Genomic DNA, 16,603 nt, shown 5'->3' with positions numbered 1-16,603 from the left:
ATTTTCGGGAGAATATTTGTGCCGGGAGGTTTTCGGGAGAGGCGCTGAATTTCGGGAGTCTCCCAGAAAATTCGGGAGGGTTGGCAAGTATGCCTGATAGTCCCACACACACTAGGTGTGGTAAAATTACTATCTGCATTTGACCCATCCCCTGGGAGGTGAGGGGAGCAGTGAGCAGCGGTGGCCTCGCTCGGGAATCATTTGGTGATTCAACCCCCAATTCCAACCCTTGAAGCGGAGTGCCGAGCAAGGTCCCATTTTTATAGTCTTTGGTATGATGACGACAGACACTCTACCACAGTGGTTCTTAACCTTGTTGGAGGTACCGAACCCCACCAATTTCATATGCGCCAGAAATCGTAATCATAAAATGATATTATATATAAAGAAATACTAATAAAGATACATTTTACAAACGGAAAGTTACAGGAATGTACACATGATCCCATGTTTACATCTCATTGTGCAACATGTGAAGGTTTTAGTGGGAACTAAATGAGATATCTGAAAGGGGTACACATTATTTCCAGGGGCGGCGTGGAAGATGGAAGTGGACCTGGGTAGGCAGCTCCAGTTCCCACAGGAGATATGCAGCAGCACCTTAAGACCAGATGTGGTGCTGTGGTCTGCAGCTCTGAAGTCAGTAGTACTGATTGAGCTGACAGTGCCATGGGAGGAGGGACTGGAAGCTGCCTACGAGAGAAAGAAGGCAAAGTATGCAGACCTGGTCGCGGAGTGCAGAGAAAGTGGATGGAGGGTGAGACTGTATCCGGTGGAGGTGGGAGCCAGAGGCTTTGTGGGCAGATCAACACCACGTCTGGTCAAGGACCTGGGACTACGTGGAGCCACCCTGAGCAGATCCACCAAGGAGCTCTCAGACTGGCTCTGGCTCAAACGACGCGACAAGGCTTGGGGAGCAACATCCAAGTAGGTTTTGCTGCAGGGGGGTGTCAGGGAGACGTCCCTGTTCACTGCCCCGCCACCGGGAGATGTTCTGGGCTAAGGGGCGAAACATCAATGAGAGGTGGTCCCCAGCTGAAGACCCTGCAGCAAAACCTTTTCTGGTGTGCGGTCAGGTTTAGGCCTGCCTCAGGGAAGAGGACGTCCCTGCCATGCACAGTCCACCACAGGCACCGGCGGAGGTGCGACAGGCCTAAGGCCCAGCGGCAAGACCACTTTGCTGTAATTACAATCCATGAAAAACAATGTTATAGTCATTGTAAGTGGGCCAAAACACTTATATTAGAAAATAATCTCATGGAAATGACTGCTGTCATTTGATTACAATAATAAAACATTGAACTTATTTAGTCAGGTTTGGGACAGGTGTGACCACGGTGCATGTGCTCCACATGAATGCTCAAGGAGTTTTTGCGTTTGCTCACACATATGGGAAATTAGAGGGAACATTGTTTGATACATTGATATTTTTATCGTCACAAAATCGTTTTCCCTTTTAAAAAAATATATATTTTATTTATTAACTCAGGAAATACGTCCATGGACACGAGGACTTTAAATAAGACCAATGTATGATCCTGTAACTACTTGGTATCGGATTGATACCCAAATGTGGCATCATCCAAACAACAGAAAAAAATGTGTGTATTACATTGTAACAGTGTAGATGGAACATGTTAGAACAGAAAATAACCAGATATGAACAAGTAGATTAATAAACAATTTCCTACCGCTTGTCCCTCATAATTTGGACAAAATAATAGAATGAGAAATGACAATATGTTACTGCATACGTCAGCAGACAAATTATGAGCCTTTGTTTGCTTACTACTAAAAGACAAGTTGTCTTTTAGTACACAGGTGCCAAACTCTAGGGCCGGGGGCCCGCCACATTATTTTATGTGGCCCGCGAAAGCCTGGAAATGATATGCGTTAATAAAATGCTTAATCTTTTCTTACTAACCATATTTGTTCTTTCCCTTTTGACATTAAAAATCACGCACTGCATGCAATTGCGTATCTTTTAAAATTCAATATTATCAAAATCTAAATATTATATAATGTATTGCAAAAATACTTTTTGTTCAAATAAAGATAAATACTGGACTTAAATATCTGCTTGACTTATGATTTCAAATCAAATGATCAACCAAATTGTAGACTGTAAAATTGACAATAGATTCATGGTTAAATTTTTACCGTAAAATCAACTTTGGTACTGTTTTTTTTCCATATTCAGTAAAACACTAAACATTAAAAAACAAACAAAAAATTAAAGCTGCAAGCAGCGATGGACGGGACCGACTTTGACGGCACATAAAATCCAAACCGGAGCAGTAATTAAAACTCTTTGGTCAACTTTTAATCAGAGGGGTTCAATCTCTCTCCTGTGCTAGTTTGAAGCCGACATGACAAACGCGCTCAGAGGAGATAATGTTTGAAAATAGGTGACCGGTTTTTACAAAACTTTTGTTTTGAAGGGAGAATTGCAAACTTCCTGTTGATTTTTGCTGGGGGTTGTCAATATATGAAATGTAGGTCTAAGTGAGACCTACATAGAGATTTTCGTTTCATGTCTCTAAGACATTCCTACTGGAAGTTACAGGCAGTTTTGTCTGTGTTTTCTTCCTAGAAACAGTTGTGTCTGTGTTTTCTTCCCAGTAGGCGCTAGAGCGCAATTTTGAGTTTTGGGGTTGGGTTTTTTATTAGATCGCAATTTTTGCCAGTCCTGATGTGTGTGTCCAGTTTGGTGAGTTTTGAAGCATGTTAAGGGGGTCAAATTACAGCTCAAAGAGGCAAAAAAAGACTGTTTTTACTAACTTTTTGTTTTGAAGGGGGAATTGCCAACTTCCTGTTGATTTTTGCTGAAGGACGTCAATGTATGAAATCTAGGTCTAAGGCAGACCTACATAGAGATTTTTGTTTCATGTCTCCCATATGGAAAATTAAAAGGGAACATTGTTTGGGGTTATCCATAACACGCCGACAGGGAGAAGTTTTTATTTACACGATGAGTTGGGCGGAGGCTCTGCCGAACCCCTTGGGTTCGATCGAACCCAGGTTAAGAACCACTGCTCTACCACAAGGCCACTGAGCAGGTTTTATAAGAATGATTTCCTAAGCACAAAAGACACAAACACGTTATCTTTCTCTCTCTCTCTTTTAATTCTGTACATATTCCACAAAGTCTGGAGATGACTGATGCCAAAACATCCCTTAGGAAAGTGCCATTAGAAGTTATACCTTTCCGGGGCAGCAGGTAAAAATCCAACTCGTAGCAACACGTCAGATTTGATTTTATGGCACTGAATACACAATTCTCGGAAATTGATCACAAGACATCTTACACATGTTCTTATTCCAACAGCTTTTAGTGTACACAGCATTTTTTTTTTTAAACTTTTTTGTTACCTAGATTACTTCTAAATACCGTACGATGACAATTGGTGATTACATCTTTAATGACGAAAGCACAAGGCAAATAATAGCAAGGTGTTGGAAGCCAACAGCCTTTGTTTGCAGTCAATATGCATTCATGTAGTTTTTAGTAGTTAATGAAGACAAAAGTTAGCCAAAATGAAAATCTATTAGTGATGGAAAAAAAATTGTAGTATTGAAGTCTAAAAAGGAGACATTTTACAACTTTCTGAAGCTGTCCTAGTGTTCTACGGTCAACAGGCGATGCCAACAATCATAGAATGAGGGGAATCGACACCCTCGTACATCGACGACTGGTCCAAGCGGGGTGGAGTGTTGGGGCGAGGAGTGATCGACAACCAATTTTGACAAATCGCAGGAGCTGGGGCTGACAAAGATGAGATGCCACGGAGGTGGAATGCCAACTGTGGCTCCAGAATGTGTTGAAGTATCAAGACAACACTCAAAACGACAAATCAACACGACATCTTCAAGACCATATTCAGGTACAACAGCAAAGAGCTTGTGATGGTAAAAACAAGGCGAGTGGAAAATCGGTACACAAATGCAGGACCTTGTCAGCTTGTTTATTTTAGTTGGAGGCTGGGAGGACTACGATGAAGCAGAGATGCATGCAACTTTTCAACGCAGACATGCTGATAAATGGGGCCGAGCCTTTTAAAATGACATATTAGCAAAGCAGATTTTATACAAGGCAGATTCAAATCTTTATTTCACTTAGTGGTCTTTTTTTTCCCTCTTTCTTTTGGACGCTCCTTTGGTGGATGAACATTTAAACAATTTTATTGAACATGCCATTACTGTAGTGTCAAAATAAAGTCAAGTACAACATTGGTGTGGAGGAAGGAGGTCGTGGGCTGTGTATAAAACGGAGCGGGGTAGGAAGAAATGTTGTTTGTCCTTTAAATCCTGGAAGTAGTGTCAACACAATGTGAGTTGGAGTGAGCGGTTAAGTTGATGGATGGTGAGGTTGCTTAATACCCAGCCCTCCTCAGGAACTCCGCCATATTATGTGCTTTCTTGTTAAGATTTCCACCATGGACCGCCTCCTTTCCCATGACTATAACCAATGCTGCGGCACATAAGGAAAAAAAAAATAAGAGAGAAAATGAACAAAACTGAAGAGTCCCCGCCCCGATAAGATGGAGGGCGAGGACCAGTTGTCAGGATCTTACCACTCGTCAATGCTATTAAAAAAAGGTTTCCATGACATTTGACCGCTTGCAGGGGAAATCTTAACAGCAAATATTTCTTTTTCTCTTCTTTTTGTCCCTCAATTTTTACCTAAATGAGCCTGGAAACATTAAAAGCCCGAATCCCTCAAGTATTTTGCCATTGAGTAAGCCTTCTTATTCAAGCCGCCTCCGTGGACCCCTTCTTTGCCCATTACAAGAACCAAAACTGGAAGAGAAGAGATGGAAAAGAGGGCATAGTTAAGAAAAAAGGTGAGAAATTAAAGTAAGCATCCCAAGATTTTCACCAGCAGTGTGAGGAAGGACAAGCTAAACCAGGAGTGTCCAAACTTGTTGACTCGGGGCAAAAAAAAATGTTTGCCCAAAGCCTACTGCATGTAAAGTAACTTGCATATACAATAAAGGCCAAAGGTTTGGACACACCTTCTCCTCATTCAATGAGTTTTCATGACTATTTACATCGTAGATTGTCACTGAAGGCATCAAAACTATGAATGAACTCATGTGGAGTTATGTACCGTATTTTTCGGAGTATAAGTCGCACCGGAGTATAAGTCGCACCTGCCGAAAATGCATAATAAAGAAGGAAAAAAAAACATATGTCGCACTGGAGCCCGGCCAAACTATGAAAAAAACTGCAACTTATAGTCCGAAAAATACGGTACTAAACAAAAAAAAGGTAATAATCACTGAAAACATGCACACTCTCGGCATTCTCTTGATGAGCTTCAAGCACACCTGTGAAGTGAAAACCATTTCAGGTGACTACCTCTCGAAGCCCATGGAGAGAATGCCAAGCGTGTGCAGAGCAGTAATCAAGAGCAAAGGGTGGCTATTTCGAAGAAACTAGAATATAAAACATGTTTTCAGTTATTTCACCTTTTTTTTTGTTAAGTACATAACTCCACATGTGTTCATAATTTTGATGCCTGGCAATCTACAATGTAAATAGTCATGAAAATAAAGAAAACGCATTAAATGAGAAGGTGTGTCCAAACTTTTGGACTGTACTGTATATACAAACGTATTTGTGAGTGTATACATGTATACTAAGGGTGAAACGGTACGCAAAAATGTCGGTTCGGTACGTACCTCGGTTTAGAGGTCACGGTTCGGTTCATTTTCGGTACAGTAAGAAAACAACAAAATATACATTTTTGGGTTATTTATTTACCAAATTTGCAAAATCTTTCACCAAAAATATTTTTCTTAGTGGAATATTTGATGTGAAGTAATCGGTACCTTGGATAGGTCAATAATTCATAATAACATTGATTTTGATTCAATATTATGTTTAGAGCAATGACAGTTTGAAAGAAAAAAAAAAACAGCTTTGTTTTATTAGTCAACTTGCAACTTTTTCTAAATTACATTTAACCTTTAAGCTTTTGTATTTCACTTTTGTTATGTTTTTGTTTATTTTAATAGTATTTTTAGAATGTGCCGTGGGCCTTTAAAACATTAGCTGTGGGCCGCAAATGGCCTCCGGGGCACACTTTTGACACCCCTGCTATAGATAATAAAAAATTAAATCTGATAAATCTATGGATAAAAAGCAGAGCCTGGCGACGCATGCGCATTTATCATAACTCTCTCTCTCTCTCTGTCTCTGCCCCTCCCTCACCAATGCTGCTGCGGACACCTCCACAATGTTTTGTTTTTAACCCCTTCTTAACCCTGAACGTACATTGAAAATACCCGCAACCCTAACTCAAAATGCCGGACATTTGAGGCATTTAAGAAACTCCGCCCGGACAGCCCCGCAAAAGAGGACCTGTCCGGTGAAAAGAGGACGTATGGTCAGTCTATCGTAGCCCGTTAGCTGCTAGCATGCCGTGTGTTGTGCCTCGTTTACACAACGTGCGGTACGCTACTTAATATGTCCGTGTGGAAACTCGTTCGGTACACCTCCGACCCCGTACCGAAACGGTTCAATACAAATACACGTACCGTTACACCCTTAATGTATACACACATTATATATACGGATTAATATAACTGGATATTAAGAGTATGTGAAAGTTTGACCCCAACCTTGTTTGCTTCCGTGACAACATCCTTAAAATTTTGTAATCAATCAGAAATATCAAGCCGCTAAAATGCACCAACATGGATAAGTGTGGAGCAAGTATTCTGTATTTTCCCCCATCATACAGGATTTAAATGGGTATAAATTCAAATTGTGTGTCTATTTGACGTGTTTTATAATACCCACCAAGTTCAACGAACAGGTTGTGTTATGTGTGACCATGTGTCAACACTAGGGGTGTAACGGTACACAAAAATGTCGGTTCGGTACGTACCTCGGTTTAGAGGTCACGGTTCAGTTCATTTCAGTAAGAAAACAACAAAATATAAATTTTTTGGATATTTATTTACCAAATTTGTAAACAATGGCATAACATACATATACACACAGGGTCCATGGCCAGGGTTAATGTGGTCAACATATATAAAATAAAAACTAAATAAGATAAGGCTCAGAATGGTTTCTGAACAAAACCTTTTTCTACATAAAGTGCTTTTTTTGATTGATTGATTGATTGAGACTTTTATTAGTAGATTGCACAGTACAGTACATATTCCGTACAATTGACCACTAAATGGTAACACCCCATTAAGTTTTTCAACTTGTTTAAGTCGGGGTCCACGTTAATCAACATTAAACTGCCTCAAGTTGTTGCTCAGATTAAATAAAATGACAAAACTTTTCTTCTACATACAAAAAGTGCAACATTAAAGGGGAACATTATCACCAGACCTATGTAGGCGTCAATATATACCTTGATGTTGCAGAAAAAAAGACCACATATTTTTTTAACCGATTTCCGAACTCTAAATGGGTGAATTTTGGCGAATTAAACGTTGTGACGTCACATCGAGAAGCAATCCGCCATTTTCTCACTTTCGTCGGTGTGTTGTCGGAGGGTGTAACAACACGAACAGGGACGGATTCAAGTTGCACCAGTGGCCCAAAGATACGAAAGTGGAAAGAAATTGGACGAAATTTGTTCAAAATACGAGGGTGTGGGGAAAGCCGACGAAATGGTCGGTTGTTTGTTCCGCACACTTTACCGACCAAAGCTATGCTACGACAGAGATGGCAAGAATGTGTGGATATCCTGCGACACTCAAAGCAGATGCATTTCCAACGATAAAGTCAAAGAAATCTGCCGCCAGACCCCCATTGAATCTGCCGGAGTGTGTGAGCAATTCAGGGACAAAGGACCTCGGTAGCACGGCAAGCAATGGCGGCAGTTTGTTCCCGCAGACGAGCGAGCTAAACCCCCTGGATGTCTTGGCTCACACCGCTTCTACCGTCCCTTATGCCAACGAAGATGATGAAGAGAAGAATATAGACCCTAGCTTCCCTGGCCTGCTGACATCAACTCCAAAACTGGACAGATCAGCTTTCAGGAAAAGAGAGCGGATGAGGGTATGTCTACAGAATATATTAATTGATGAAAACTTTATTCATTACTCGCGGTTTTACGTAAATTATTATACATAAACTGTGTTTACCAATAATTTAGCTTAAAAACATTTATTTTTTTCAATCATTCGAGTACATTCGGGTAGTCTTGTGTAATGCAGTATTTTGTGTCTATTTAGTGCTGAAATCGTGGAAAAATATATGTTCTTAGCGCGCCTGAAATGGGCTGTCTGCACTCTCAAAGTGCATGTTGTTGCCAAATGTATTTCATATGCTGTAAACCTAGTTCATAGTTGTTAGTTTCCTTTAATGCCAAACAAACACATACCAATCGTTGGTTAGAAGGCGATCGCCGAATTCGTCCTCGCTTTCTCCCGTGTCGCTGGCTGTCGTGTCGTTTTCCTCGGTTTCGCTTGCATACGGTTCAAACCGATATGGCTCAATAGCTTCAGTTTCTTCTTCAATTTCGTTTTCGCTACCTGCCTCCACACTACAACCATCCGTTTCAATACATGCGTAATCTGCTGAATCACTTAAGCCGCTGAAATCCGAGTCTGAATCCGAGCTAATGTCGCTATAAACGTGCTGTTCTATCCACCATGTTTGTTTGTATCGGCATCACTATGTGACGTCACAGGAAAATGGACGGGTGTATATAACGATGGTTAAAATCAGGCACTTTGAAGCTTTTTTTTTTTTTAGGGATATTGCGTGATGGGTAAAATTTTGAAAAAAAACTTCGAAAAATAAAATAAGCCACTGGGAACTGATTTTTAATGGTTTTAACCCTTCTGAAATTGTGATAATGTTCCCCTTTAAAGCCTGATCACAGTTGAAATCTTGAAATGAAGGGCCTTTAATGGCCAAAACATTTAACCCTTCTGAAATTGTGATAATGTTCCCCTTTAAACAGTTTCAAGTCAACTCAGCCTCAGATTAACTTTTCTTCCGCCCCGCCCCAGCCTGGCTAACTTGGCAGTGAGAGGTGGGAGCTGTTTGCTCGTTTTTACCTTTGTTGAAGCGATGTTTACTTGGGGGTGGTGCCGCTTCAAATGGGTTAGCATGTTTGACGTGTTGGCAGAAGCAGCTGCTGAATAATGTCGGCAAACCTCCGTCCTCCATTGTTGTATCGCACCGCGCAGCCGAAGTGTTCCCAAACGGGAGATCTTAACGAGGCAGGAGGGTCTTCCAGCTCTGGCTTTTACATGTTGTCGTTGCTAGAAATGCCGTGTGTTGTGCCTCGGTGTGCATTGTTTACACAACATGCTGTACGCTACCTAATATGTCCGTGTGGAAACTCGTTTGGTACACCTCCGGACCGGACCAAAGCACCCGTACCGAAACGGTTCGATACAAATCACATACTGTTACACCCCTAGTCAACACACATGGTCTTTTTGTGTTGGCTGCAGTTCACAACATGAGCGGGAAAGGTTGTTTGGATTGGGTCATAAGTAATTGCTGTGCTGTGCACACTATGGGAAATCCATTGTAATTGACCTGATATACTCAAAATGTCCACATGAAGGGCGGCGAAATTGCAAATAATTAGACTATTAGTAGTTGCCCCCGCAGGCCAGATTCCTTATAAAATAGGAAAGTCTTGCGGGAATAAGTTTGGACACCCCTGTTTGTTTTTCAAAAAACTGCAACTGTATTACAAGATGACAAAAAAGTGATTTCCGGATAGAAAAATAGAGATGAAAAGGGCCTAAAAACTTTTGCTTTTTATGTTAGGCATAAACAATAGCTGCAAAGACAACGAACATACCTGATAAGTCTGCAGAGCTTAGTGCAGCTTTACTACTTAAAACAATACAATACACAAAAGCCTTCTTATGTACCGTATTTTTCGGAGTATAAGTCGCACTGGAGCATACTTGCCAACCTTGAGACCTCCAATTTCGGGAGGTGGGGGGTGGGGGGTGGGTGCGGGGGGCGTGGTTGGGGCGGGGGCGTGGTTAAGAGGGGAGGAGTATATTTACAGCTAGAATTCACCAAGTCAAGTATTTCATATATATATATATATATATATATATATATATCCCCACGACCCCGAAGGGAATACGCGGTAGAAAATGTATATATATATATATATATATACATATATAAGAAATAATTGACTTTCAGTGAATTCTAGCTATATATATATATATATATATATATATATATATATATATATATATATACATACATACATGAAATAATTGACTTTCAGTGAATTCTAGTTATAATATATATATATATATATATATATATATATATATATATATATATATATATACACATATATATATATATATACACACACACACGCACACACACACATATATATATATAAATAAATAAAAGAAATACTTGAATTTCAGTGTTTATTTATTTACACATATACACACATAACACTCATCTACTCATTGTTGAGTTAAGGGTTGAATTGTCCATCCTTGTTCTATTCTCTGTCACTATTTTTCTAACCATGCTGAACACCCTCTCTGATTATGCATTGCTGTGTGGCACGCACAAAAGTGCTTTCATCAAATGCACTAGATGGCAGTATTGTCCTGTTTAAGAGTGTCACAACATTGGTGTTTACGGCAGACGGACTGCTTTACTGTAGACGTTCTTTATATTGTGGGAAAGCGGACTCAGGTCCGCATGGAGCTGGAGGGGGCGTGGCCTCCAGCTCCGCCTGAATTTCGGGAGGTTTTCGGGAGAAAATTTGTCCCGGGAGGTTTTCGGGAGAGGCGCTGAATTTCGGGAGTCTCCCGGAAAATCCGGGAGGGTTGGCAAGTATGCACTGGAGTATACGTCGCACCTGCCGAAAATGCATAATAAAGGAAAACTATGAAAAAAACTGCGACTTATAGTCCGAAAAATACGGTACTAAGACTTTTCTACACTTGGCCTTCAACGAAAACAAAAATTTGCCAACTGAGTGACTGGCTTTACCCATGAAAGATTTGGAAGGTAATGGAAAATAGATTAGAGGGAAAAGGTTGAAACGCATCAGATCATGGGAGACCAAAAAGAGAAAGGGGAGAAAAAAAAAAAGATTGATGTGAGGCGAATCGTGGCTTACAGGAGGCAAAATAATAATTAAGCCCAATTTGCAACAGTTTATCAGTCAAAGGGAATTACCAAGAGTAGAATGCTGTTGCTTTTTGCAAACCCGGAGTACAACATTAGAATACATAAACATGTTAGAAGGTACTCTTAGTCTTTATATTGCTCCAAACCTAAGCTAAAGCGCAGATGTACCCATATCTTACAATAAAATTTGCTGATATACCTTTCCCGGCTCGTCCCACAGAGATATTGTATGTAGGCTCTCCTCCTTGGCTCTTCGTCCTGATGTCCATTGTCCAGTCACCGTCATCCTGGAGGCTGTCTCTGAGGACTGAACACTTCTTTGAGCCCAAAGTGAGACCATAGGTGTAAAAGGTCTCTCTATCTTTCCCGATGAGCATATCAATTTCCTGGGACTGAAACACACAAGTAAATAAAACTCAGCATTTTTTTTTTAGACATGGACAGGATATGTATGTAGGGCTGCCACAACTAATTGATCATAAAAATAGTTGGCGATTCATTTAGTCGTCAATTCGTTGGATCTATGCTATACGCATGAGCTGCGGCTACGTCTGATGAGGTGGCAGTAAGCCAGCCAATGATGTGTCATGTGCAGCTCACGCGACGACGCCGTCTCCTTTGCCTGGAAACATTCAAAAAGGCGGAGGAAAACAGTACCGATAGTTCAACGGAGAAACATCTGGAGGTTAATGCTTCAATGGAGAAGAGTACGACCTAAGTCGTCAAAAGTGTCGGAATACTTTACTTTAAAGACTTCAAAGAAGACAGTTTCCTGAAAAATGTGCAGCATGGACCTCGCATGGCACGGAAGGACATTACTTCGGGAGCCCCTGAAGAAGAAACATGTGCGAGCCATGGATGAAGGGAAGAACTCACGGTACGTAACTTTTTAAAGGCCTACTGAAATGCGATTTTCTTATTTAAACGGGGATAGCAGGTGTGTCATACTTGATCATTTCGCGATATTGCCATATTTTTGCTGAAAGGATTTAGTAGAGAACATCGACGATAAAGTTCGCAACTTTTGGTCGCTGATAAAAAAGCCTTGCCTGTACCGAAAGTAGCAGACGATATATGCGCGTGACGTCACCGGTTGTGGAGCTCCTCACATCTGCACATTGTTTACAATCATGGCCACCAGCAGCGAGAGCGATTCGGACCGAGAAAGCGACGATTTCCCCATTAATTTGAGCGAGGATGAAAGATTCGTGGATGAGGAAAGTGAGAGTGAAGGACTAGAGGGCAGTGGGAGCGATTCAGATAGGGAAGATGCTGTGAGAGGCGGGTGGGACCTGATATTCAGCTGGGAATGACTAAAACAGTAAATAAACACAAGACATACCGTATTTTCCGCACTATTAGCCGCACCTAAAAACCACAAATTTACTCAAAAGCTGACAGTGCGCCTTATAACCCGGTGCGCTTTATATATGGATTAATATTAAGATTCATTTTCATAAAGTTTCGGTCTCGCAACTACGGTAAACAGCCGCCATATTTTTTCCCCGTAGAAGAGGAAGTGCTTCTTCTTCTACGCAAACAACCGCCAAGGTAAGCACCCGCCCCCATAGAAGAGGAAGCGCTTCTTCTTCTACTGTAAGCAACCACCCGCCCGCGTAGAAGAAGAAGAAGCGCGCGGATATTACGTTTCATTTCCTTTGTGTGTTTACATCTGTAAAGACCACAAAATGGCTCCTACTAAGCGACAGGTTTCCGGTTCATGAAAAGACGCAATCTCTCCATCCGCACACGGACTACTATTTCACAGCAACTGCCTAAAGACTTTCAAGAAAAGCTGGCTACTTTCCGTGCATATTGTAAAAACAAGATAGCTGAAAAAAAGATCCGGCCAGAGAACATTATCAACATGGACGAGGTTCCACTGACTTTTGATATTCCTGTGAACCGCACTGTGGATACAACGGGAGCACGTACGGTGAATATTCGCACCACAGGGAATGAGAAGTCATCCTTCACTGTGGTTCTAGCTTGCCATGCTAATGGCCAGAAACTTCCACCCATGGTGATATTCAAAAGGAAGACCTTGCCAAAAGAGACCTTTCCAGCCGGCGTCATCATAAAAGCTAACTCGAAGGGATGGATGGATGAAGAAAAGATGAGCGAGTGGTTAAGGTAAGTTTACGCGAAGAGGCCGGGTGGCTTTTTTCACGCAGCTCCGTCCATGTTGATATATGACTCCATGCGCGCCCACATCACGCTGGTTTTTAATATATTATTAAAGTTTGACTGACCTATCTGACTGTTTTTTTGACATTCCTTTAGCGCAGTTAGATGCGGCTTATAACACGGGGCGGCTTATAGGTGGACAAAGTTTTGAAATATGCCGTTCATTGAAGGCGCGGCTTATAACCCAGGGCGGCTTATGGTGCGGAAAATACGGTATATATATATATATACTCTATTAGCCACAACACAACCAGGCTTATATTTAATATGCCACAAATTAATCCCGCATAACAAACACCTCCCCCCTCCCGTCCATATAACCCGCCAATACAACTCAAACACCTGCACAACACAGTCAATCCCACAGCCCAAAGTACCGTTCACCTCCCCAAAGTTCATACAGCACATATCTTTCCCCAAAGTGCCCAAAGTTACGTACGTGACATGCACATAGCGGCACGCACGTACGGGCGAGCGATCAAATGTTTGGAAGCCGCAGCTGCATGCGTACTCACGGTACCGCGTCTGCGTATCCAACTCAAAGTCCTCCTGGTAAGAGTCTCTGTTGTCCCAGTTCTCCACCGGCCAATGGTAAAGATTGACTGTCATCTTTCGGGAATGTAAACAATGAAACACCGGCCGTGTTTGTGTTGCTGAAGTCGGCCGCAATACACCGCTTCCCACCTACAGCTTTCTTCTTTGCTGTCTCCATTGTTCATTGAACAAATTGCAAAAGATTCACTAACACAGATGTCCAGAATACTGTGGAATTTTGCGATGAAACAGACGACTTAATAGCTGGCCACCATGCTGTCCCAAAATGTCCTCTACAATCCGGGACGTCACGCGCAGGCGTCATCATACCGAGACGTTTTCAGCAGGATATTTAAAATTGCACTTTAGTGGCATGTGTTGCAATGTTAAGATTTCATCATTGATACATAAACTATCAGACTGCGTGGTCGGTATTAGTGGGTTTCAGTAGGCCTTTAAGTTACATGTAAATGATGCTACTATGTACGTTCATTATATGGTTTCTCTCATTTCAGAAAGAAACAACCCAGCATTAGCGACTTGGTACAAAGGATGGGTTGCACACCACAGCAAGCGGCTGCATTGACTGATGCTATTCTGAATTGGTAACCGACATAAGGCCACTATCAATGTTGGAGGATGAATGTTTTAGACAAATGATTCACATCCTCAACTAGGGATGATGCTCGAAACTGGTTTCCCCGGTTGTTCGATAAGAAAAGAACCGAGTCCTCGGACTCGAATCCCTTTTTGAGAACCGGTACCCGTTATCGAGACCACTATAGTAAAGAAAAAGAGTTGGTTCTGGGAACGACTCCTGTCCCGACAAGAAATGCCCCGTGTGACATCACAAGAAATGACGTCACGTAGCTCAGTCATTTGTCACGGTGGGGTGCTGCGGTTAGTTCCCGGGACGCAAAACTGACGGCTCCGGACGAAAGCGTGCAGGTAGGAGATGATTTATTTCTCATAAATCATAAACATTACAACAGACAAGAACGAAACAAAAGGAAAGCGTGCCGTTCGCACAAGAAGCTAAAGCAAAAACTTACTTAGCACAGGAATAGGGCTGCAATTAACAATTATTTTGATAATCGATTAATCTGTCGACTATTACTTCGATTAATCGATTAATAATCGGATAAAAGAGACAAACTACATTTCTATCCGTTCCAGTATTCTATTGGGAAAAAACCAGCATACTGGCGCCACATATGTTCTTTCAACTTGCCAAATAAAACAAGGAAAATGTTACAAAAATGCACACTTTTGACACCCCTGCTATAGCTAATAAAAAATTATATCTGATAAATGTATCGATAAAAAGTATGCGCTTTTATCACAACTTTCTCGCTCTCTCTCTGTCTCTGCCCCTCCCTCACCAATGCTGCTGCACGCACAATTTGTTGTGTTTTTAACCTTCTTAACCCTGAATGTACATTGAAAATACACACAACCCTAACTCAAAATGCCGGACATTTGAGGCATTTAAGAAACACCGCCCGACAGCGCCGCAAAAGAGGACATGTCCGGTGAAAAGAGGACGCATGGTCAGGACCTAGGTGAGCAGCAATCGGTTTCACGTCCGGTGAAACCGATCGCTGCTAGTCCTCTTTTGCTAGCATGCTAGCAGCTAATGGGCTAGGATAGACTGACCATACGTCCTCTTTTCACCGGACATGTCCTCTTTTGCAGAGCTGTCAGTGCGGAGTTTCTTAAATGCCTCAAATGTCCGGCATTTTGAGTATTGTTTACACAACATGCAGTACGCTATTTAATATGTCCGTGTGGAAACTCGTTCGGTACACTTCCGCACCGAAACGAAACCCCCGTACCGAAACGGTTCGATACAAATACACATACCGTTACACCCCTATTATTTTGATTATTGTTTCTCAGCTGTTTGTAAATGTTGCAGTTTATAAAGTTAAAAAAAAAAAATTAATTAAAAAAAAAAGTAGCCTCTGCGCATGCGCATAGCATAGATCAAACGAATCGATGACTAAATTAATCGCCAACTATTTTTATAATTGATTTTAATCGATTAGTTGCTGCAGCCTTACACAGGAATACTAGAAGCTAAGGTAACTTTAGCACAGGAATCATGAGCTTGAAAACCAGAATGCCAACGTAACTGTTGGACTCTCACAATATTGTCAGACCCACTCGACATCCATTGCATTCGGTCTCCCCTAGAGGGGGGGGGGGGGGGGGGGGGGGGGGTTACCCACATATGCGGTCCTCTCCAAGGTTTCTCATAGTCAATAACATCGACGTCCCACTGGGGTGAGTTTTTCCTTGCCCTTATGTGGGCTTTGTACCGAGGATGTCGTTGTGGCTTGTGCAGCCCTTTGAGACACTTGTGATTTAGGGCTATATAAATAAACATTGATTGATTGATTGATTGAACTGTTGCAAATGCAAACAATAAAGCCTCGACGAGTGACCGGAAAAGGCAGGCTTAAATAGAGTCTCTGATGAGCAACAGGTGCGCGTACAAGGCAAGTGAAAATCATAAGTAACTAGGGATGTCCGATAATGGCTTTTTGCCGATATCCGATATTCCGATATTGTCCAACTCTTTAATTACCGATACCAATATCAACCGATATATACAGTCGTGGAATTAACACATTATTATGCCTAATTTGGACAACCAGGTATGGTGAAGATAAGGTACTTTTTAAAAAAAATTAGTAAAATAAAATAAGATAAATAAATTAAAAACATTTTCTTGAATTAAAAAAAAAAGTAAAACAATGTAAAA

General features: G+C 41.5%; 1 protein-coding gene across 2 annotated transcripts in view; it reads right to left on the bottom strand.

Moving 5' to 3' along the window:
• Positions 1 to 3,938: 3,938 nt before the first annotated feature.
• pfn2a (profilin 2a) overlaps positions 3,939 to 16,603 on the bottom strand; it is a 28,188-nt gene continuing 15,523 nt past the window's right edge. The window contains exons 2-3 of one of the 2 annotated variants that reach the window (XM_061928603.1): positions 11,315 to 11,507; positions 3,939 to 4,800 (exon numbers count right to left, since the gene is read on the bottom strand). In XM_061928603.1, the coding sequence (XP_061784587.1) occupies positions 4,703 to 4,800; positions 11,315 to 11,507 (291 nt within the window). In that variant the 3' untranslated portion in view covers positions 3,939 to 4,702. The remainder of the gene's footprint in view (positions 4,801 to 11,314; positions 11,508 to 16,603) is intronic. The other variant, XM_061928604.1, reaches the window with a different exon arrangement.

This window comes from Nerophis lumbriciformis, linkage group LG33, assembly GCF_033978685.3.
Source record: "Nerophis lumbriciformis linkage group LG33, RoL_Nlum_v2.1, whole genome shotgun sequence".
In the NCBI taxonomy this organism is placed as follows: domain Eukaryota; kingdom Metazoa; phylum Chordata; class Actinopteri; order Syngnathiformes; family Syngnathidae; genus Nerophis; species Nerophis lumbriciformis.
Note: the sequence above shows the minus strand (reverse complement) of the source record. Positions and strands in the feature narration are given on the sequence as shown.